General features: G+C 36.8%; 2 protein-coding genes across 3 annotated transcripts; one reads left to right on the top strand and one right to left on the bottom strand.

Moving 5' to 3' along the window:
- The first annotated feature begins 109 nt into the window (after window positions 1–109).
- LOC103487073 (methyl-CpG-binding domain-containing protein 9) lies at window positions 110–18,402 on the top strand. The gene is made up of 11 exons (XM_008445275.3): window positions 110–880; window positions 2,399–3,098; window positions 3,220–4,329; window positions 4,448–5,122; window positions 6,215–6,523; window positions 10,332–10,667; window positions 13,045–13,143; window positions 13,775–14,215; window positions 14,575–14,785; window positions 14,915–16,842; window positions 17,116–18,402. The coding sequence occupies exons 1-11, from the start codon at window positions 366–368 to the stop codon at window positions 17,416–17,418; spliced, it is 6,627 nt and encodes a 2,208-aa protein (XP_008443497.2). The 5' UTR covers window positions 110–365; the 3' UTR covers window positions 17,419–18,402.
- An 862-nt stretch (window positions 18,403–19,264) lies between these two features.
- LOC103487074 (homeobox-leucine zipper protein HAT5) lies at window positions 19,265–23,151 on the bottom strand. Of its 2 annotated transcripts, none has more exons than XM_051083876.1 (4): window positions 22,609–23,151; window positions 20,439–20,575; window positions 20,101–20,340; window positions 19,265–19,866 (listed from the first exon to the last, which is right to left on the bottom strand). In XM_051083876.1, the coding sequence occupies exons 1-4, from the start codon at window positions 22,697–22,699 to the stop codon at window positions 19,483–19,485; spliced, it is 852 nt and encodes a 283-aa protein (XP_050939833.1). In that variant the 5' UTR covers window positions 22,700–23,151; the 3' UTR covers window positions 19,265–19,482. The 2 variants fall into 2 exon arrangements, with proteins under 2 accessions (XP_050939833.1, XP_008443498.2); XM_008445276.3 differs by having other exon boundaries at window positions 20,439–20,578; window positions 22,609–23,150.
- Between the last annotated feature and the right edge of the window lie 699 nt (window positions 23,152–23,850).

Here is a 23,850-nt window from a genome sequence, read left to right as displayed (position 1 = left end):
CCTAGTCTCAACATCACGTTCCCCGTCAGGTATCTCAATTCAAAAGAAAAAAAGGAAAAAGAAAAAAAGAGGAAAAGAAAGAAAAGGATTTATTAATTAAGAAAAAAGAAAAGAAAAAAAAAGACGGTCTCTTCGATACGGTCCGGTCCTGTTTCGGTCCCAGTTTCTTCCCTTCCCCACATCTGTCCCTTCATTCTCTCCATTTTCCTCAAAATCAAAACCAAAAACGGAACCACCAAAAACCTCAAATCTCCGCCGTCGATCCTTCTCACATTCTCCGATTCCCCACCGGAATCGCTCAACTGAGCAATGGTACCTTCCTTTATCCTCTTCTTTACTCATTTCACCTCCGAACCCCTTCTCGGATGATGGAACTCGCCGATTCCAGCGACGAACACCCACAACTCAACCACCTTCCCAACCCCACTGACTCCACTACCCGTTCCGCCATCGGTACCGGCATAGGCATCGATCTCAACGAGATCCCTTCTCCTTCTTCTTTCTCCGAAACCCTATCCGATTCATTCGACGTCGTCCGCACCTTCCACGACAACCCTCCGCCCTCCGATGGCGACCCAGCCCACGTTCCTCGCGGGGTTCGGGGTTCCGTCTGTGGTTTGTGTGGCCAGCCCGAAGTGCGCGGCCATGTGGTGGTGTGTGACGGATGTGAGCGGGGGTTTCACCTTGCCTGCACCGGAATGCGGGGTGGTCACGCGTTGAATTTCGAGGATTGGGTCTGTGGGGAGTGTTTCACCACCGGAGTGAAGAGTAAGCGCTGGCCGCTTGGGGTTAAGTCGAAGCAGTTGTTGGATATTAACGCCTCGCCGCCGAGTGACGGTGATGCTTATGGCGAGGATAGGGAGGAATTGCCGGGTATCAGGTATGGGGTTTTGTGGGTCAAATGGGGATTAATAGGCGTAGTTACTTTTGGGTCTCTTTTAGTTTTAGCTACTGCTGTCATTTTTTGGAGTACATCTTTTGAGTTTCCTCTCTCCACGAGAACTTTGAGTTAGGAAGTTTACATTTTTAGGGAAACTTGGCTGGAATTGTTCTCGTTTTGAGTGTTAAACGTTTGAAGATTTGTGCTTCACATATAATACGAAGAGCACTCTCATGTAGGCTTAAATGTTAAGTGTTAAATGTTTCAATGTCTATAGATTATAGGCTTAATAATTTTGTTGAAGTATCGGAATGAAACACTCTCATGTATTATGTCTCTAGCTTTTATGCTTTGAGTTTGATGTCCCACTCAGCTTCCAAACGGATCGTTAAGGGAAAATACCAATTTATGCCCCCTAAACTTAACTTTGGGTTGTATCCTTAAAACCTTGAATTGATAAAACTTTTATAAGCATATCAATTTATTCTTATTATCTATTCCAAAAAAAAAAAAAAAAAAAGTACTTGTAATCATCTTTCGCTTGAAAACTATTATATGAACTTTATAATTGTTTCAATTGAACGTCTAAAAATTTTCATAAGGGAATCAATTTAGACTCTTTTCTAAGATTAACTCATCTATTCTTTCACTCCCTCAAATGCCATATTAACAAATTGGATGATTAGAATTGATGCATGGACGTTTTTCAAAGCAAATTCTACCTAAGAGTCCAAATTGGTTTGCTTATAGAAGTTTTAGGAGTTTAGTTGATATAGTTATAAATTTCTTATGATGTTTATCCAAATGTAACATAATGCAAGGTATAAACTGATACACTTACAAAAGTTGTTAAATTGATGTGATTATTAGTTAGGATTTTAGTTACTGGTAGTCAGTGTGTCCCTTAGTCGGAAATATGCCCTTCCATCTGCATGTGATCTGGTTGTGTGTGTGTTTTTGTTTTTCGTTTTTTGTAAGATACCTGTTGTGAAGATGAGCTTTATTATGTCTATTTATTGTGACTTGCGAGCTTCTAATTTTGGGAAGGACAAACCTTTTTAAATAGCAAAGGCTGTGATATTGAGCCATGTAATCTTAAACATCTTGACTGCGGGGACATTAGTTGGGTATTTCTTGTTAGTCTCCCACATCCAAGGGAAGTTGTTGGGCAGTTAACTGTGCTTTCTTCTCCTGTGGTCTTTGCTGAAGGGGATAATATGGGTTGCAGGAAAAGAATTCATGGGTTCAGCTCTTACTTTTTATTTTCATGGATTGTTGGCTTGACTTACCATGTCATATCTTTATGTTAGTCTTATAACTGAAAATTGGAGGATGCCTTACTCTTATCAGACATCAGTATTGTTGTATCAAGTGTTTCTCATCTACGTACTTATGAAGACATGCATGCTTGGGAATTAGGATTGACTCTATTTCATGAGATCAAACTAGTATGTAATGTTGTGCTCTTTTATTTTGTTTAGATTAGTCTACTTCAACTTTACTCTTTTCTTTTTCTAGAAAGCACACTGCAGTAGACAATTCTTTTCGTGGTACTCCCTTCTCATCTGCAAAATATAGAAACCTGTTAAATTCGGGGAATGGATATGGCCATCAAAGAGCTCCAGATACTGTGAAAAACAAAGTTAAAATCGGATTAGAAGACGTATTGCAGCAGACACAGGTTATGGGAAGAAGCTTGGATGTAGATTTGGGTTGTCCTTTAGGAAGTTGTAGAAGTAGTAGGGGCACATCAGTTAAATTGTCATCTCAAAATACTAGTGAAGTCTTTTTGCAGGCGCTTAGAGAGTTTATTTCTGAGAGGCATGGTGTGTTGGAGGAAGGATGGTGTGTAGAGATTAAACAGTCAGTTGACAGTAGTGAACTTTATGCTATTTACCGTGCACCTGACGGCAAGACTTTTGGTTCAGTCTATGAAGTTGCTTGCCATCTTGGGTTGATGTCTTCTATGCAACCCAAAGCAAGAAGACAAGGGTCTTCTCATTTATCTGGAAAGTCTTATATACCAAAAAGAAGGAAGCCAACCAAATCCTCGGTTGCCAATGGTTTTGCCGATAACAACGAAACTTTGATTAATGATCGATGTAAGGGGGTCTTGTGTGACCGTCAAAGCCCGTCTGTTATTACAGTTGTAAATCTTGAAAATTCTGAGGAAGCTGTTGCAGAAGAGAATGGAGGTTCCATTTCATCACAATGTTATGTAAGTGTAATAGTGATTTATGTTTATTCTATTCATGTAGCACTAATATTTCCCACTATGTTAAAAGTTATAATTTATTGCCGTTTCCTTACTGATTCTTTTCGTTTGTTTTACTGCATAGGAAGGATTTCCACTTCAATTTGAAGACTTCTTTGTTCTTTCCTTGGGGGAAATTGATGCACGACCTTCATATCATGATGTTAACCGGGTTTATCCAGTAGGTTTTAGATCTTGTTGGCATGACAAGGTTACTGGTTCTATTTTTATAAATGAAGTGCTAGATGGCGGTGATTCTGGACCCCTCTTTAAGGTTAGGAGGTGTCCATGCTCTGCTTTTCCGATTCCAGTAGGTTCAACTGTCCTCTCTAAGGGAAAAAGTGAGAACTTTCCTGTTGAACAACAGAAAGAAGATGGTTTGATCAATAATAGTAGTGATGATAACTTACAGACAATTTTCTCAGACATTTGTCCACCAAATGAAGATGATATTTTGTCTTGTCTTGGTGTTTGTTCTGACAGAGATTTTAATTCTCATATGCAAAATGGATTGCATCATGAAGCAGGTTCCGTTGGAAAGTCTGGAGACCTCTCAGATTATCAATATTTGAAAGATGAAATTGGCGAGATTTCAGTTGAAGATACTTCATCATCAATAGCTTGGAAAAGGATGTCCTATAATTTGATCAAAGCATGTTCTGAATTATGCAATCAGAAAAACACTTTTAGATTATGCTGTAATCATGTGGGTAACGAACAGAGTTTTCTAGGCCATTGTAGAACTAGAGATAATAGTGAACTGAACTCTAGACTAGCAAAATTTTGTGGTTTTCCAAATTCTGCATTCATCCGATCTGTGGTTGAAGTTGAGAACGACCAATCCAGTTTGCCTGATGAACTTGAGAAGTGGTTGGATCAGGATAGATTTGGGTTAGACATGGAATTTGTACAAGAAATACTTGAAAAGATTCCACGGATTCAATCCTGTTCAAGTTATCAGTTTGTAAATAAGAGAGCAGACAGTACGACTTTACCGACAGTTGAAAGTGGAGTCCTAGAGGTTCAGAAATTTGATGGAGAAGATTGTAAAGAAGACGAGCCACTGAATTTTTTATTTAGAAGATTCAAGAAAACCAAGTTAGCTGGTGATGGCAATGCCGATTACAAGAATCCTCCTCCTGGAAAGCTTTTATGCTCGCGTGTTCCTCCAGAACTTACTGGTGACGTTTACCAGGTACTTGCTAGCAATTTGTTTAGTTGATATAATGTAAATTGTGCTTATAATTTGGATGTATAATCTTATTTCTCTAGCATGAAACCTTTAGACGTTACATCTTATCTTAATGACACAGGTTTGGGATTTCTTATCTCGTTTCCATGAAAACTTGGGCCTTAAAGAGGCCTTATCTCTTGAGGAACTTGAGGAAGACCTTTTCAACCTGCAGGGTGGTGGGGTTGATATTCTCCAAAATTCTGAGAATGAATTTAAGAAAGACCCACTGTTAAATTCTCTTAACACTGAGTTCTCAAATGACCGAGTATCCTCAAAATTTAATGCTAATGGAGATCCACATGCTTTTATACAAATGGAAACAAGGGTGATGAAGGAGGTATCTGAAGGTAATCTAGCTTCCTCAACAGACAGCAGATGCGTGGGTGCAGCTTTAACAAAAGCTCACACTTCTCTGTTAAGAGTGCTAATCACTGAGCTCCAATCCAAGGTAGCTGCTCTTGTGGATCCAAATTTTGATTCTGGAGAGTCAAAACCGAAGCGGGGAAGGAAAAAAGATGCGGACAGTGCATCTTCTATTAGGAAAATGAAGCTGAATTTGCTCCCTCTCAATGAACTGACATGGCCAGAATTAGCTCACCGATTCATCTTGGCTGTCTTATCCATGAATGGTAATCTTGAGTCAGCTGAAGTAACTGCTCGTGAAAGTGGAAGAGTCTTTCGATGCCTACAAGGTGATGGTGGTGTGCTTTGTGGTTCTCACACTGGAGTGGCAGGGATGGAGGCAGATGCATTTGTAAGATGGCTTTTAGTTAATTTACATCTTTTCTTGAGTGTGACATCTCTAATTTGTGCCATCGTTATTCGTTTCTTACCATTTCATATACATGTTAAACTTCTGTTGCCAATGCTGATATTTTCTTCCGACCTTCAGTACAACAGTAATTTGTATGGAAAGATAGATAATACATGTAGTCTCACCATGATAGCACTTTGGTTTTTATTTGATGATCAAGGCTTTATTATTTATTATAATTTTTGCTTGAAAGAAAAGCATGAAGTCATACGATTGACATATTGGGTGCTATGGATGTGAACCTAGTTGAGATGCTTAGGTACACTTATTGATCCTTAGGTCTCTGAATTTATACGTTCATTTTTGTATCTTTGCATTTTGATCTTTGTATCTTGAGCAATAGTCTCTTTTCACTATATCAATCAGAAGTTTCTTGTCATTTTCTAGAAAAAAAGCTTCAATGTGGATAAGGTTTTCTAGGAAGCTAGTATGGGAAAGGAGATACTTAGGCCGGTATTTGAAAGTCTTGGTTTCCTTATGTAGCAATACTACAAACTTATTTTTCGTTTTGAATTGGATACTAAAAACTTATTTGTGAGGTTACTGTTGTGTCTTGAGGATTTTTATGTAGCAGGGAAAAAGTTCTTCATTTTTGTTACTATGTACTGGATACATCTTTTCATGTGAGTTTGCCAATGGTTAATTGCTTTGAAGTGTATATTTAGGAGTAGAACAGCAGCAATATGAATTATTTCTTCCTTGAGTTTCGCTGCACCAATTTGGTCTGATAAATTGGTTTTAGGTTACATTTAAGTAGGCTCGCAATTAGGATTTTTGAACAAAAATACATCTTTTCCTTCTAAGGAAGTTTGTCTATTCCCTCTATCTGTCAACTTATGAAGAACATTATTTACTTCGGGTCAGCTACTTTACAGTGATTGTGTTAATTTTGAGAATATGTTTTCTGGAACCATGACATGTATATTTTCTCTTGTTTAGATTTTTGGGTTCTTCTGTTTTTACATGTTAAATTAATTGTTACTCTTATGCTATCTTCTCTTTTGGGCTCACGGTAATATTTGTTATTTTCAGCTGCTTGCAGAGGCTACAAAGCAAATATTTGGATCATTGAATAGAGAGAAGCACATTATCACAATAGAAGAGGAAACCCCTGATACAACTGGGGGTGGTTGTGAGAAGGTGCTGGTTACTGATGGTAATATGCCAGAGTGGGCACAAGTGCTAGAACCTGTTAGAAAGTTACCTACTAATGTGGGAACTAGAATTAGAAAGTGTGTTTATGATGCTTTGGAGAGGAATCCACCGGACTGGGCAAAAAAGATTTTGGAACATTCAATTAGTAAGGAAGTTTACAAGGGCAATGCTTCAGGACCTACAAAGGTGCCATTTATTATACTCTGCATTTCTTCTGAATATCTTTCAAACTCAATTGCATAGTAATATATTTTTTTTATGTCAAGAAGTAGCTTTTTGTTGATTCAATTATTTATGAAAAGAACCAAAAGTTTCTCAGGAAATAAACTAGAGAGACCCCCATCCCTCCAAAAAAAGAAAAAAGAAAAAGAAAAAATTTGCATAACTGCCTAAGACATTCATAGGCTTTTTAACAGTTTTGAATGAGGCTGCAATATCATCTTGATTATTGGTAATCTGATGGCCATTGGAATGAGTGGGTAATTGAAGGTGAAATGGGAATGAGATCATGAAGGATTAAAACGATGGGAAAGAGGGTTAAGTTGAAAATGGTGAGAAAGAGGGTTGGGTTGAAACTGTGAGAAGGGAATAAGATTGATATTTGATATTACAAACTGGGTCCAAATTCCTCAATCCAAACCTGGGCCTGGAGTTAAAATTCATTACAAACCCATCCGCCTTGCTTAGTTGTGTAAGCCCTGGATCTTGTTTGGAACCAAGGTAATATGGGATGCCTTTGTCCCACATTGGTTAGAATGGGATGGCCAATTTGGTACTTAGGTGGTTTGGCACTCTCATCCCAATTGCTAGCTTTTGGGTCGTGGTTCTCTAAGGTGCTTAAATACCTAAAACGTATCCCAACCTTGGTTGCTAACAATACCTCATTCCCAGAAAGTCAACGTTCTGGCAGCTACTTCGGCGGTACTTCACTCGACCACCTGGTCAAAACCCTCCACTGGTTCCACTTTGAAACATCGGCAGTCGGCTTTGATACTGTTGTTAAGTACTTAAGCACATTATAGAACCCCACCCCAATGGCTAGCTTTTGGGGAGTGGTTCTGTAAGGTGCTTAAGTGCCTAACAAATCCCTCCTCCATTGGGAAGTTTCTTTTTTATGTTGTCTGGAGGATTAAGGTCCTGAAGAAAGCTAGGTCTTTATTTGGCAAGTCTTGCTTGGTCGTGTGAATAGTGTTGATAAGCTTGTCAGGAGGAGGACATTCCTTGCTGGGCCTTTTTGTTGTATTCTTTGTCAGAAGGTGAAGGAAGACCTTGATCATCTCTTTTGAGGAAGACCTTGGTCATCTCTTTTGAGAGTGTCAGTATGCGCAGAATGTGTGGTGCTCTTTCCTGCCAGAGTTCAATGTTAGTTTTGCTGGCCAAAGAAGTGTTTGTGTGACTATTCAAGAGTTCCTCCTCCATCTAACTTTTAGAGAGAGGTGGTTTTTTGTGGCTTGCCGGAGGGTGTGTTGTGATTTGGGATATTTTGGGGGAGAGGAATGATCAGGTGTTTAGAGGTAGAGAAAGGGACCCTTGTGAGGTACGGTACTTTTGGGCTTTGATTTCAGAGGCCTTGATAACATTTTACTTAGTTGGAACCCCTTCTTTTAGGTGAGGTGTTTTGGTGGGGTGTTTTGGTGGGCTTGTGTTTTGTATGCCGCAGTATTATTTCATGTTTTCTCAATGAAAGTTGTTGCTTTTATAAAAAAAATTCATTACAAACACATTCCATTCCATCCTTGATCCTCTGAAACATGTCCTAATTACTTTATGGTGTTCTTTACTCATATATTTTAAAATTACCATGCTGCTCGTTTGGTGAGTTCATGTTTCAAGTGCAATTCCATTGCATTTTTTTATTTGTTTGTTGTTGGAATAAGAAACAATTGTACTGCAATAAGATTTGTAAAAGGAAGTGGGGGCCAAAATTAGAGGAGGCCTTTGGAGTGGGTTATTTTTTACTATTTCTTTTTCATAACAATTTTATTGATGTATGAAATAATCCAATGGATGAACAAAAGATTCGTATCAAAGGGAGTACAAAAGACCATGATTTAGATTTTCTTGTTGCTAATTGGCCTGAGGACGTGTAAAAAAGATAAAAAAGGCCTTGGGAGGTTTAAAATCTCTGCAAATTTTGGCATTAGAATATTTTGTCATTTCACCGATCACTACTCCTATCTTCTGAATCTTCTTAATTTATTTCTATCTCCCCAAATCATCTTTTAGGTGCGTGATGATATTTTCTTTTCTTTTGATAAGAAACCCAACATTTATCGGAAAAAAAATGAAATAACACAAGGTCTGAGAGCAAGTTAAAGAACCTCATCTTATTTTTCTGTCAGGAGAGCCATTATTGATTGATTAGATGTCTCTCCAGGCTCAGGGATGCAAGAGAATTGTAATTTTTCTTCTGCCTAACTTTTCCATATAGCACAGTGTACTGGAGTTCAGTTTCATCTGACGGTTGCTATTCTATTATTTCTGAATTTGTTGGACTCATCGATTTTCCTAGGGACTAGTGTCCAATCTAAAGCAGAATCTTTGCTAGAGCTTCAATATCCATTGAATATCTGTCATATCTTGGAAGGAACAATAATGGTTACTTTATTTTAGATTTGATCTGAAAGCCAATGTGTTTGTGTGTGTGTTTTTATTATTTACTATTTAGTTTCCATTGAGGTAATATGTGGCAATACAAAAAGAGGAGCTTCCAGAAACCGTGGGGGAGTTAGAGTGGGAGTGGAGAGATATCATTGAGGAGTTCCTATTCTTTTCTCAATTCTATCATTGATTGTTGGATGGGTGAGGGGAAGGACAATAATCTTTGGGAGGATAGGTGGTTGGAGATAGACCTGTTTGCTCTCTTTTTCCGCTCTCATATCATCTATCTTCAATTTTTCTCCAAGGAATTGTTCGGTGGCTTGGTTTATATTTTCATTTTGTGACTTCTTCCTACCTTGTTTGGGTTTTGTCATCCTTTGTCCGACAGGAAAATGGATATTCTGGCCCTTTTCATCTTTGATTGAGGAGTTTTTTTTGGAGAAATGTTATTTATTTATTTTTGGAATCAGAGTCTGTTTGAAGGGTTTTTTCCCCTCCCTCTCTCTTCTCTTTTCTTTTAGATCCTATTTTTATTGCCTGGTTAATCCTTCACCCCTTGGTGGTTCGGTCTTTGCCACATTTGTTGTGTGGTAGGTTATTTATGAAAGAACTTGCACCTAAAATCGGGTATCCTGGAAAGAAGCTAAGCTTGATTTGGTTGTTATGTTGCAGTATTTGTATGAGGGTAGCTGAGTTTCGAGGAGTTTGGCTTATGTTTTGCTAGGCTTAGGGGTTACTGAGAGATGATAATTGATTGAGGAGTTCCTTCTTTAGTTCTTTATCTGCAATTTCATGAGAAGGGAAGGTTTCTGTGTTTGACCAAAGTGTGTCGTTTTGTGGGGTCTTTGGGGAGAGAGGAACAATCGAGTCTTTAGAGGGTTCAAGAGGACTTTGAACGTTGTTTGGTTCCTCATAAAGTTTTCTGTTTCTCTATGGGCTTCGGGGGTGAAGTCTTTTTGTAATTATCCTTTAGGTCTTGTGTTACTTAACTGGAGCCCCTTTTTTTACAGTTTGCCTTCCCTTTTCTGTAGGCTTTGTTTGTGTATTCCTTGTGTTCTTTCATTTTTCTCGGTGGAAAGCATTGGTTATTTTATAGGAAAAGTTTGAATATAGATATTATGTGCTGTTGTTGTATTTATATCTTATTTTCTTATAAAAAAAAATAAAATGGCAACCTAGACAAGGGTAGCTACACACCTTAGCTGGCCTTGAAAAAGAAAGGACAGGCTGGACAGCTGAAGTTGTCAGCACAGTTTGTTTTGGCTCTTGTTTTTTGTTTCAGGAGGTCGTATTTCTTAGTAGAATATAGTTTAGTTTCTTCCAAACTTCATTGTGCTTATTTCATCATTTTGTTTGTTTGTATAACTTGCTTATTTCTGATTATCAAATACAGAAAGCTGTTCTTTCAATACTAGCCGATATATGTGGTGATAGCTTGCCCCAGAAAGTTGAAAAACGAAGAAAGAGGATAACTACTATTTCTATATCAGATATTGTCATGAAGCAATGTCGCACTGTATTACGTCGTGCTGCTGCTGCAGATGATGCAAAAGTCTTCTGCAACTTGCTTGGTCGGAAATTGATGGCTTCATGTGATAATGATGATGAAGGACTTCTTGGTCCACCAGGCATGGTCTCTCGGCCGTTGGACTTCCGGACTATTGATTTGAGACTAGCTGCCGGGTCTTATGATGGATCACATGAAGCATTTCTTGAGGATGTTCAGGAGGTTTGTTTTTGTTCTTTAATCAAAATCTGTTATAATTTTGTTTTGTTGTATGTCTTTGCTTACATTTCAAGTTACCTCACAGAATGTATTGATGATGATGTATGTGTGAGAGTACTAATAGGGGATATATTTGGGGTAGTAAGAAAAAATAAGGCCATAATGGTAATTAGCTAGGGGTTGGATAGGCAGGGGGAATTAGGGATCTTAGAGGGGAATTATTTTGGTTATATTGAGGGTTATGTCTCACCCAATATTTATAACCAAGGCACCCCTAACTAATTACTACTATGGGGCTGTTTGGAAAACTTGGATAATTGGGTAGAGTTGGGTTGGGTGGGTAAAAAAACCCACCCACTGGTTGGTTCATCTCGTCATTCACATTAACTCTCCAATTAATTTCCCTATAATAATTACCAACTCATCTCAACTCTGTGCTTTTATCTCCAACCAAAACTCCCCCTATGTTGTTACCAATATCCTACTACTATGCTCAATATATCCCCCACTAGTTCTCCCACATATTGCTAAAGAAAAGCCTTCATCCAGCAATGGGATTTGTATCGGGTTGACAGGAAATTTTTCTATATGTGCACTTATTTATAAGAAACATTCTTGATAATAATAGCCGTCAAGTTCACTGTTTAAGAGATGAAATTCCAAGTAAACTTGAAGGCTATTGCTGGAAACAATAGCCATGTGAGGCATCCCAGTGGCATATTACTTTCTTGAGTGTACCAACCGAGACATAATAGAACTGTCATAATGGAAAAAATAAGGGGATTAGACAAGGATTAATTTTGGAACTGCAGGATGAATTTCCAAAAGAAAGAAACCCCAAGGATGCTCATAGTCATGGCACATTTTCGAAGAGTTTTAGCCTTCTCTCGAGCCCTTTCCTGCAATAAATTTTTATCTGGAATGATCAATTGCAACTCAAAGACAGAAAAAATCGAGGACCATAGTGGCTAGGCAAAAGAATAATAATTGTAAATATGACCATGAAATTCAGCCTCTCTTAAATTGAAGCAACAAACAGAAGGACCACTTTCGGAACTTCCTTTCCAACTTGTTTCCCATGTTCAAGCAGCTTCTATAAAGCAAGGACTAATTGAAGAATCTTACTTTCAGGGAGACTTTTCAAATAAGATCCGTTAGGATCCATCAAAGGAGTTCTTGCTCTTGCTATTAGCTTGGCAAGATGGGTGAAAGCTGATTTTGTCGAGAAAGGTCCAGTGGAATCTATCTTCCACAAAAGTCTGTCTTGGCCTAAGCTGAAATGAAAAACATCTAGAAGCTTGGTGTAATTTGGTCATCTATCGTATATTGAGGCCCTAAGTTTGGGAGACATCCTCCATCCGCCAGCAATATCACTTCTCCTTTTAGAAGATTATAATTGAGGAAAACCATGAACAAGGAGAACATGAAACCTTTGAAATCCAAGGATCCTCACAAAAATGCACATGGCATTTTAAAAGCATTTTTCCTCGAAAGCTTGTTGGAGGGTAGCACAGGTAACATTAGGTGGAGAAAAAAGATCCTACTGACTGAATGGCTTTGGCAATTCCATCACGAGTCAGACTCTGACACCTTGTTACCTAGTGGCACAAGGTTTTTTTTGCTAGTACAATAACTAACTTGTGCAAAGAAGTTTTGGCTGTGCTTCCTTTTATTGTTCAAAATGTTGTGGGAAATGGATGGGGTACTCCGCCCTTTCCCCAAGGTAATCATTGGTCTTCTATATATATATTTCATTTTTTCTTAATGGAAGTTTGGCTTCTCATAAGAGAACTTCAGCCAATGCCATGCAACAGTGCTAGGTATTTAGAGTCTAATTTCTTCTCAGCTGATGTTTGTGTCTGACCTTTCAGTATCAGGAAAAAACATTTATATGTGGACTAATTTAGAAGCTTTCTTCTGTTGGGTATTCTGGCTTGAAAGTGACAAAGGGACTGCCTTATGAGCATTCATTTGGTTGGTGTCCCCCATTGGAGTTCTTGTCATATCTCCCCTTTGGATGCAGACCAACTAGAGGGGGCCTTTGAGGACGAAATATTTGTCCTTTCTTTTTTCATTTCTTTCTTTTCATTAGTAAAAGTGTTCTTATCTCAAACTAAGTTGGTGGCTCATGAGTCATGACTCACAGTTGTACGTTACTGTAATTCATTCATGGTCGACTTCCATTAATCCTATTCCCTTCCTTTTATTATTGCCTTACCAAGAACATTGAGTTTTGTTATATTTGGTTCTTACTCCTCTGGCTTATTTCATTATATCAATGAAAGGTCTGGTTTCCGTTAAAAAAAAAACTCCTCTGGCTTGTGGCTTTGGCTCTCCTATCCAAAAGACGTTTGGGTTAATGGTTGATATTTCCTTGCAGCTCTGGAATAACTTGCGTTATGCTTATGGTGATCAGCCTGATTTGGTCGAATTAGTTGAGACATTATCTGAGAATTTTCAGAGGCTGTATGAAAATGAGGTATGCACCTTCTTGTTCTCACTTCCCTTCTGTTTCTCTTTACATTTTTGGCGTGTTCATGTTTTTGCAGTGGTGTACTGGTAGTTGTGATGCATGAGATATATGCTTACTGTTTCATCATCTGAAGCAGATGCTGCTAGATGTTTTAACACTTGAGTTTTATAAGTTGAATTAAAAACCTTTCATTTTCCTATATTTATATTGTAGAACATATTTTAGTTAAATAATGTGGGAACAAAGGGCCTTTAAGGAAAACTTGGATACTCATTTGCCATTGCTTAAGCCAAAGAGATTAATAAAATTCTTCTGTTGGCATGCATAAAAAAGGAGCAGTTACAAGACTCTTCAGGCAGAGAACTCCAAGCCTAGCTCTGTCACAACTACCACGTCCTTGTGTTTTTTCATTTATTTTGAATAAAAGTTGTTTCATAAAATATCATTTGGTATAAATGAGGAATTTTGGTAGGTAAAGGGTTTTAGTAATGCATTTCATTGCCGCATATGTAGTCTGAAGCTCATGCTGTTCTTCTCAATTTTGCATGTCTTTTACCATTATGCTATTATTCTCATTCTTGTCCCTATTCACACTCTCTCTCCCCCTTTGAAGATAAGATCGTAACTTTTCTTGCAGGTTCTATCTCTTATTGAAAAACTTCAGGAGTTCTCCAAGCTAGAATCTCTGAGTGCAGAGACGAAAGTAGAAGTAGATGGCTTTCTTGTGTCCTTAAGTGAGATTCCAAAAGCTCCTTGGGATGAAGGAGTCTGTAAAGTGTGTGGCATTGATAAAGATGATGATAGCGTTCTTCTATGTGATACATGTGATGCTGAATATCATACATATTGTTTGAATCCTCCTCTTGCCAGGATTCCTGAAGGGAACTGGTACTGTCCCTCTTGTGTAATGGGAACACGTATGGTTGAAGATCCATCTGAACATACTAAGAACCGCATTATTAACCTGCACAAAGGCAAGAAATTCCGTGGAGAAGTTACTCGTGATTTTCTGAATAAACTTGCCAATCTAGCAGCTGCATTGGAAGAGAAGGAGTATTGGGAGTTCAGTGTCGACGAGGTTTGTTAATTGTCATTCTTGATTATTGCTCATCCCATGTGTGGACACACTCTTATAGTTCTCCTATTCGATTATTTCTCTTGATTCTTCTTAATTCTAGACATTATTTTCCTTGTGCTCTTTTATCTATATATTTCAAAGGTTCTATGGTATGCAGCCATTTTCATTATGCCTCAATTCACTTACCACACAAGTTTATAGAATAATTTGTGAGAGTACCAATATGGAATATATTGGGAGAATTATTGGGAATATTAGTAGGATTATAGTAAGGGCATAGTGGTAATTTCAAATTAGTTGGGAGGATTTGATTATAAATATGAGGAGGTACCTTAAGGATATATTTCTTCTGGATGCAGAGATTATTCTTGCTCAAATATCTATGTGATGAGTTGCTCAGCTCTGCCTTGATTCGGCAACATCTTGAGCAGTGTGTGGAGGCATCAGCAGAGTTGCAACAGAAATTACGATCGTTTTTCATTGAGTGGAAAAACCTGAAGTCTAGGGAAGAAGTTGTTGCTGCAAGAGCTGCAAAACATGATACAACTATGCTTAGTACAGTTCGAGAAGGTGGGGTCAAGGATGGGTCTGCTGACTTGCCTGCTAATTATATTAAATGTCTTCACTTCCAATTCTTTTTCTTTTTCTTTTTCTTTTATTGGTTTAACTATTTCATTTTGTTATCTGATGCTGTTTCAGGACAGGGTAGTTGTGAAGGAGCCAGGCTTGGTGCTGCTGATCAATACTCATCTTTAACGAGTTTAGAGAATAAGTGTCACAACCATGCAAGTTTTCAAGAACAAATGAGCAGTGCTCACGATGTTACTGATAACAATGATGCTGGTGGCAATGTCCTATCCAGTTCAGGGTCACAATGCAGTGGCAAACCCGGAAAATTCAACGAGCCATCTTTGTCCGGTTTGCCACAAGAAGTTGATGGTTCCGACCAAAGTAATATGGAGACTGAAATTTCTATTCTACCATCTGGAAAGCAATATTGTACACCTTCTGATGCTAATGGAGTGCCTGTAGCTCCCCACGTTCCTCCTCCAAATGAATCACAAGCCTATCACAGTGAGTTGGATAGTATTAAGAAGGACATATTGCAGGTGCAGGATTCTATAGCAAGTACGGAGTTGGAGCTTCTGAAGATATCTGTAAGGAGGGAGTTTTTGGGCAGTGATGCTGCTGGCCGGCTGTATTGGGCTAGTATTATGTCAAATGGACTGCCACAAATCATCAGTAGTGGGAGTCCGGTACATATTGGAAATGAATCTAGAGACCAGGTTGTTAAGGGTCGTTTTTTTAAGAATTATACTTCAACAAGCATTGCGAATTCTTCAAGTTTTAATTCCAATATGTATTCCTCATTGCTTCATCTGCCAAGGGATTTTATTGGAAATTCTCCATGTATTTCATATCAAACAGAGGCGGATATATTAGAGCTCATTGATTGGCTGAAAGATAGCGACCCCAAAGAAAGGGAGTTAAAGGAGTCTATTTTGCAATGGCTTAAACCTAAACTTCAGATGTCTTCACGATCCAATAATCAAAGTCCTGAGGAGCAACTTAAGGATTCATCATCAAGCTCGGATGTTGAAAAACTTGAATGTTCTGGTTTTCTTGGTAATAGGGCATCTGCTTTATTAGAAAGTAAGTATGGTCCCTTTCTTGAATTTGTAACGCCTGACGACTTAAATAGATGGCTAGATAAGGCCAGGCTAGCTGAAGATGAGAAAATGTACAGGTGTGTATGCTTGGAACCTGTCTGGCCATCTAGGTACCATTGTCTCTCTTGCCATAAGAGTTTTTCGACTGATGTTGAACTTGAGGAGCATGTTAATGGAAAATGTAGTCCACTCCTAGCCTCATGTGATGGCATTAAGGAAGTTGGCGACTCTTCAAAAAGTAAATGCAATATCAAATTTGAAAGCAAGCAGGAGGAGAGCTCGAGCATGACCATAGCAGAAACTTCTAAAGGAGGGTATTTTAACCATAGTATGGGGTTAATTAAATATCAGAATGATGGTATGATGTGCCCATATGACTTCGAACTCATCTGTTCCAAGTTTTTAACGAAGGATTCAAACAAGGATCTTATTAAGGAGATTGGACTTATTAGTTCTAATGGGGTTCCATCATTTTTGTCATCCGTATCACCATATATTATGGAATCAACATTGAGTGTAATTGATCTCAAGAAAGATTTTAGTACTCCGGATGATGGGACCTCGCCTTCTGAATGGCCTTCACTAGAAAATATTATTCTGGAAAATGGTTGCCATCAAAATTCTTCTATAGATAGTTCAATCCAAAAACCCGCTGGAAATGAAATTAGTGCACTGAAACCAAAAAGACTCGCAACAGGATGCCCAGAACCAAAAAGTAAAAAGATCTGCATGGATAACCGTTTTTCAGAGTTTGGGATTGGTAGATGCTGTGTCATTCCACAATCATCACAAAGGCCATTAGTTGGCAGAATCTTGCAAGTTGTAAGAGGACTGAAAATGAATCTGCTTGACATGGATGCTGCACTTCCTGATGAAGCACTAAAACCATCAAAACTACATATTGAACGGAGATGGGCCTGGCGTGCATTTGTGAAATCTGCAGGAACAATTTACGAGGTTAGCATTCCTGAACTCAGCACTGAGTCTGAGTACTTCAATTCTCATTTTTATGATTTGAGAACTGGTTTCCTTCATGATTTTTGATGCCGGTGCATCATTTCTCTAGCTTGTATTGTTAGTTGTGGTAGCCATCTAGATATACTTTGTTTACTAACTGTGTGGTTCTTATTAGTATAAATGAAGTTTTTGCAATATTTGAAGCAAATGAGTAACTGTCTTGTTCTTGAATTATTTCACGTGCTGGAATTAATTCTTCATTCATTTTTCCAGATGGTTCAGGCAACCATTGCATTAGAGGACATGATAAGAACGGAATACTTGAAGAATGAATGGTGGTATTGGTCATCTCTCTCTGCTGCTGCCAAAATATCTACCGTATCTTCTCTTGCACTCCGTATATTCTCTCTTGATGCTGCTATTATATACGAGAAGATATTGCCTAATCAAGATTCAAATGACTATTTGGACACAAGCAGTATACCAGAACAGAAGCTGGGTGGTGTGGATTTAACAGAGAAGCCGAGGACAAGCAGCAGGAAATCTGGCAAGAAAAGAAAGGAGCCGGAAGGTTAAGTTGGGAGTCTCATAGTATTATTACTTCTGACAAAACTCTATCCAGAGGGTTCATTCCAGTGGTTATGGTGGTGGTAGAGGTCTTGTGTTTAGAAGACAAGCACCTTCAATTCATTTTGTTGTTTATACCATGTTATTGCTCCTTCACAAATTTGGAGTTATTTGCGACGTCACTGCTACAACCATTGCACCCCCCGCTGCTGACAGATCGTCTGTACATAGAGGTAACTCTACTAACTGGGATACGCAGTTCAGAATCTATAACTGAGCGCTTTGTTCATAAAGACTGCTTGAGGCTCCAACTCTAAATCGATCATATGGTCCCTTGGCCCAATTTTGGACTGAACTGCTGGAGTATATTTTTCTTCTCTTTTTTCTTTGTTTCATTAAAATGCTTGGAGCGGGTAGGATCCAATGATGTCTATTATTTCAAGAAACACTCATTTAGGAAGGATGAGAGCAAGGTCCATACACATAGAAAAGCATTATGTATAAATAGAAAAGGGAGAAGGGAAGTCCAGAAAAAAAGAACTAAAGCTCAGTTGTAATCATATTTAATTCTTTACATTTCTTTCCCCTCCCCTTGACCCATATTTTTTTTCTGCCATTTATTTTCTTTCATCCCAACTGGGTACTTGTAGTTGTAGATGTCTGGATCATCATTCACTGGAGGAGAGAAACTCGTTCTCTTTTCTCCTTCTCCCGTGTCATGAATAACCTACCTGACGTATTTTTTGCTCAATATGACTTTCACCCTACAAGTTTCTCATCGATTGCCATGACAGGCATTAGTATTAACAATCATATATTAGACTTTTCTTCTTTTTAGTTTGTCTGTGTTGGTAGGTGCTTGACAAGTGACTTGTTTAGTACCTTCCTTGATCATTGTAACAGTTAGGTAGGACGTGCTATGCTGTGATTTAGATAATCTTGAATATTTTTGCTTATAGCAATCAAAGTTAATTGCACAAGCCTCCTTTTTTACTATTGTTCTTGATGACCCAATTTCTTTGAAATTTCAAGATTTTTGTTGGTTGTATGTTTTCTGTATCATTCTAAGCCATTGATGGTTACTAAATCTCTCCAGTTGTGAACTCAGTATTGGTGTCACTAAATTGCAAACAGGAATATGGTTTTTCACTGATCGGATTGTGAGAATTTCCCTGTGAGAGTTTCGCTCAAAGTATGTATGGTAGGTTTAATTACATCTTCAATTGTAAAATTTGAACACTTGTGTACTTTTCCGTGTTAAAATAAATTTATCTTCAAAATGAAGAATTGACCCCTCGGTTTATTTGAGATTGAGGGTATAATTAACGATGGTCCTATTACTTCTTATTTTATTTTATTTTCTCGAGATGAAAACATACATTAATAGAAAACCAATTGCCCAACACCGGGAATGTGCTGCCAAGTTTGGAGACCTATGGATAAATTTAAAACACATGATATTAGTCCTAACCATACAATCATCAATTTCTTCTAAAATGACACTCTAAAAAGAACCAAGTTTGGTGTTAGAATGGATGACATTAACCCAACTCTAGGAGATCAGATTCCGGCGAAAACTAGGAGAAACCCCTCGAAAATGCTAATTTTAAACCAAAAAGAAGAGCAAAGCCTTCAGCCCAAAAAACATCCCTTCATTCATTTGCAATCTACAACTTTCGAAGAAGCCATCACGGTATTTTATGTATGCTTTTCACAATCTTCTCTTTCTATAGAAAAAAGAAAAACCTTGTCATGTTTCTTTTAGGAGTTCACAGTTGGAAATATTCCTTCAAAGATTTTGGCCTTCATTTTAGCACACATCCAAGAAACGCAAAGATAAAGGATTTAAGCAGAGTGGTCTAAGGCTTTAGGTATATTGGAGTGAAGACGAACTTCTTTCCACTTCTATGTAGTGATTAACTGCGAACACAGGCTTCAAACTGTCAAGTACATTACAATACACTTCAAACAATGACACCATGATATCTAAACTTTATTGAGTACAAACAAGTAAAAAACTTTAGTAACATTTTGTATAAGCAACAGGGTGTTACAAGTTGACTAACAACCACCCTAAGACCACGCCCACCAAGCTGGAGGCCTTCCTTCTTGACTCTGTTGGTTTGTTGCTGCAAACATATCCGAGAACAAGTAGTTGCTATTGTCATTCGTATCGTTGTCGTCTTCCATTTGCAACCCATTAGGCAGATGTGCACATTGTGGATACTCGATGCTGGGGAAGTACGAATCACCACTGTCGATGAGCTGTGGACAATTATCGTCGACCACTGCACTGCTATCACTCCCTGAACTAAGACGATCTTCAGCCTTTCTGCCGGACTGTGGGATGGAGATATTGGTGATGTCTGCTAGAAGAAGCTCTGATGTTATAGATGGAATTGTTGCTTCTCCTCCATCTAGCTCTTTAGCTAGACATTTCTCAGTTAACGAGGCCACCTGGAAAGTATTATAGATTATTTTGCATATGATGAAACTCGGATAAGTCTAAAACCAAAGTAAAGTCACGAGGCTTTACGCTCAAAATGTAATGGGTCATTATCTTTATCAATGTCCTAGTCTAGAAATAAAAACAATGTTTGAATCAATTTGATATGCATTGGGTTTAGCTAGTGGGATTTGGCTAAATATTAACTCTTTTATTATGATCTAAGAGTAGTTAATAGAGCTTACCTCAGATTTAAGAACTGCATTCTCTTTGACTATTGCGTCATAGTTGGACACAAGCGAATCATATGAAGCTTTAAGAACATCGTAGTCCCTTTCCAGTTGCTTTGTCTTCCACCGAGCTCGACGATTCTGGAACCACACAGCCACCTGCCTCGGTTGCAGCCCCAGCTTCTTGGCCAGTTGGGATTTCCTCTCTGGCTCCAGTTTGTTCTCTTCCTCAAAGTTCTTCTCCAGCATTTGGACCTTCGGCATTTTTCCACAACTTCAACTTTGTTCCACACAAATAGAGAGAGAGATAGCAGCAAGTAACATGGTGTTGTGTAAAGGCATATATAACAAACCTGGTCGTGGGTGAGACGACGCTTCTTCTCGGGGTAAAACTCATCATAATATTCATCATCGTAAAGATCATCGGGGGATCTAAAAAATGGCCTCCCTTTTGGACTTTCATTCATGCTCATGCTCATCATTGTTCTTCCTCCTAATACAACAAAATTGGTAAAATAAATTATGGAGTTGGGGGATTGAAAACCTTTGACCTCTCAAGAGAAAGATCATGTCAATCACCATTAATCTAAGATAAAAAAAACTACTTTATTTAATTACAAGTGAAAATACATCATTAAGAAAAAAAAAACTAATGCTAATCAATGCTAATCAAAACCAATTATTTAGGTTTCTAAGTAAATATTCCGTTTTTAGTTTTTTATCTTTTAAAAATTAATCTTATTTTCTCCCAATTTTTTTACGATGAGAAGTTGAATTCTTAGACAAATTTTAAAATCAAAATCATTTTTCTAAAAAAACCTACTATTATTAGTATACAAAACTAGGCTCGACTTTTGAAAAAATCGGTAAAAACTAAACAACAAAGACAAATTAAGATGTAAAGGAAGAATTTATGGACGGCCATAAAATGGTTACAAAAGGAGAGATGAAAACAATAAATGAAAATAAAATTTCGAACATTATTATTATTATTATAACAAAAAGTTTCCATTAGCATGTATATTCATTAAACTAGGAAAGAGACACGAAAAAGAGAAAAAAACCACTAGAGCACTTAAATGAAAAGGCATTTGTTGAAGAACTAAACAAAAGAAAAACCCACTTTCAAATGACGTGTGACTATTAAATAAGATGAAAATACAGATTTATTTGGATCATTCTAAAAGTCAGGCAACGTATTAGTTTATTAACTAACCATTATTAACAATTTAAAATTAATTCAGACCACTACTTAATTATAAAATATAAACATTATAATGGCCTTCTAAAAATAAAAATAAACAAATCAAATATTATAAATTTCTCTTTTATATATTGAAAAATAATTCATAGGATTTTGTATACCTTAGGTCAACTCTCTCTCTCTCTTGGAAATTTCATGCTTAGAAATCTCAATACAAATGAGAGGCTAAAATAGTAATTTTATCCATTTTTGTTAATCTCAAATCATTTTAAAAGTTTACCAAAATGAAAATAAACATTATCTCAATTGCACAGTACATCAACAAAATCTCCAATGATTAAATTGATGAACATGTTGATGCATGATTTTATTTTATCTTACTTTCGAGTTCTAAAACAAGCCAAGTTGGAGATAGTAAATACAAACTTTTAATTTCTTTAGATAAGGCGTATATTCCTAAATCAATTCTATTATACTTAAATTTAATATAATCTTTTTAAAGTGGATATCTTTTTTTTTTTAATTATTAGACTTACTTTTGAGTTATAAATGTTTGAACATTTTAAAGTGTCCAATTTCTAATATTAGTGGCCAATGAGTTCATAAAAGTAAGAAAAAAGAAAGTCTATTAATTATTGAATTTCTAACTTTATAGTTTATAGTTCCCTCCCATATTTAAAATTGTTTTTAATACTTCCTTTTAGTTCTATAAATGTAATATCTATTCGCAACAACCAAAAACACAAATAAAAGTTTGTAATAATTTTGTTGGATTACTTTTTATTCTTGGGTTTTTGAAAGTAAATTTTTTTCTTTTATAAAAAAAGAGTTCAATTTTATTTAAACGTTCTGAAAAAATATTTTAGAAAACTATTTTTTAAACTTCTTATAATGTGAACATTTTTAAATATAATAAAATAAACTAAAATATCTATAACATACCACGAAAATTTAAATTTTATAAATCATCTATTAATGTTAGAATAAAATTTTGCTATACTTTATCGATTTTTTTTAATCAAATTTGTTAATTTTTTTTATAATTTTTCTTATTATTATTGTTTTAATATCGATAAAAAAGTAAATAACAACTATTTGTATTTACTTTTAACTCTTGAAAACTAAAAATGAAACATACCTTTAAGAATATGTCTGAGTAGTTTTCTACTATTATCTTAAAGCTTTACATGCCATTTTAAATTTTTTTAAAAAAATTAGAGAATGATCAAAAATCATTTTAAAAAAATTCATAACTATAAATCAGAATTTAATTTATTGGAAAATTAAATTAAAAAGAGAGAATTGGAAGAGAAATTGACCTCGCAGACGAGGATCGCCGCCGGCTCCACCAAGGTAAAGCATGTTCCCGCCATAAGGTGGCGGATTAAACAAGAACCGACCAGATTCCATTCGAATCTCCTACTCCTTTTTTCAATCCCAGCGCCTCAGAGGTGAAATTTGTAAGGAATTTCAAATTTATGCAAGGCGAAGATTTAGTACTAACCTAAAACAAGAACAGTAATCTCGAGAAGGAAAAAGAAATTAAGTAAAAGAAAAAGAAGATCAAGATCGCTTATGGCGGAAGAAGCTGGTAGTCCACAGTAACCTAGCTGAAATTTCCAGCGGAATCGCGAAAAATCCCACCATGCCTTCTAATTTTTGGTTCACAGCTAATTTCCGATAAGGATCGGTTGGTATTTCCGGCGATAGAGGGCCAGAACAAGAAGGGCGATTCGATCGGTAAGAGGAAACAGAGGCTGCCGGAGATTCGATTTCCGGCAAGGGGACACGACTCTGTTTCTTTTTGGCTTTTTTCAATCAATGGATTTCTTCAGGTGGCTTTGGCTTTCTAAAGCTTCAATTGAATGACTTCTTGCATATTTATAGTACGGATGATATGTGAAATGACCAATCTGCCCCTCCGTTCTAAGGACCACCCAACGTTATTGCACGTTTCATGCACGTGGCTTAAATTAATTTACATATTATTAACTTTTAGGCTAAATTAAAAAAAAAGAAAAAAAAGATTTTAAAGTTGTCCTCGGACTTTTGAAAACAGTTGAAAAATATGTTATTTTGGATAGAAAGGGCTAAAGTTTTATTTTAAAAATATCTTCGAACTATTGAAAATTTTTAAAAGTGTCATTAGACTTGAAAATAAGTTAAGAAATATTCCTATTGATCCAAATTTTACACCAATTTTCTCACAAACTAAAATTAGAATCAATTTTTTAAATTAAAACCATAGTTTTAAATTTATTTGACTATTAACACACAATAATAATTTCATGATTATACAATAAAATCCTATCATTGTATATAACAATAATTGCCAAGATCTTTTAACTAGATAATTTTGCAAATTGAATTTAGGTAAAGAACAATGTACTTTGATCCATGAATAATCTTTTTGAGGAATTGTGTTTTTCTCATTTGCCTTCCTTTACGATTTAATTTAGGTTTTTTGATGGGAAGAATAAACTAAATGAGGTAGTGAGAGGACCAATCCCCAAGGTTCTACTTATAGACACCACTAATCATGGAGTTTAATTAGGGTATTA

Source organism: Cucumis melo, chromosome 4, assembly GCF_025177605.1.
Source record: "Cucumis melo cultivar AY chromosome 4, USDA_Cmelo_AY_1.0, whole genome shotgun sequence".
NCBI lineage: Eukaryota > Viridiplantae > Streptophyta > Magnoliopsida > Cucurbitales > Cucurbitaceae > Cucumis > Cucumis melo.
This window is presented reverse-complemented; position numbering and strand designations above follow the sequence as displayed.

Coding starts and splice junctions, on each gene's coding strand:
- LOC103487073 (XM_008445275.3), top strand. CDS start 366: ATGATGGAACTCGCCGATTCCAGCGACGAACACCCACAACTCAACCAC. Junction 5,123..6,214: donor GGATGGAGGCAGATGCATTT/GTAAGATGGCTT, acceptor TGTTATTTTCAG/CTGCTTGCAGAGGCTACAAA. Junction 6,524..10,331: donor ATGCTTCAGGACCTACAAAG/GTGCCATTTATT, acceptor TATCAAATACAG/AAAGCTGTTCTTTCAATACT.
- LOC103487074 (XM_008445276.3), bottom strand. CDS start 22,699: ATGGAATCTGGTCGGTTCTTGTTTAATCCGCCACCTTATGGCGGGAAC. Junction 20,579..22,608: donor CGGCGATCCTCGTCTGCGAG/GTCAATTTCTCT, acceptor TTGTTGTATTAG/GAGGAAGAACAATGATGAGC. Junction 19,867..20,100: donor ATGCAGTTCTTAAATCTGAG/GTAAGCTCTATT, acceptor AATACTTTCCAG/GTGGCCTCGTTAACTGAGAA.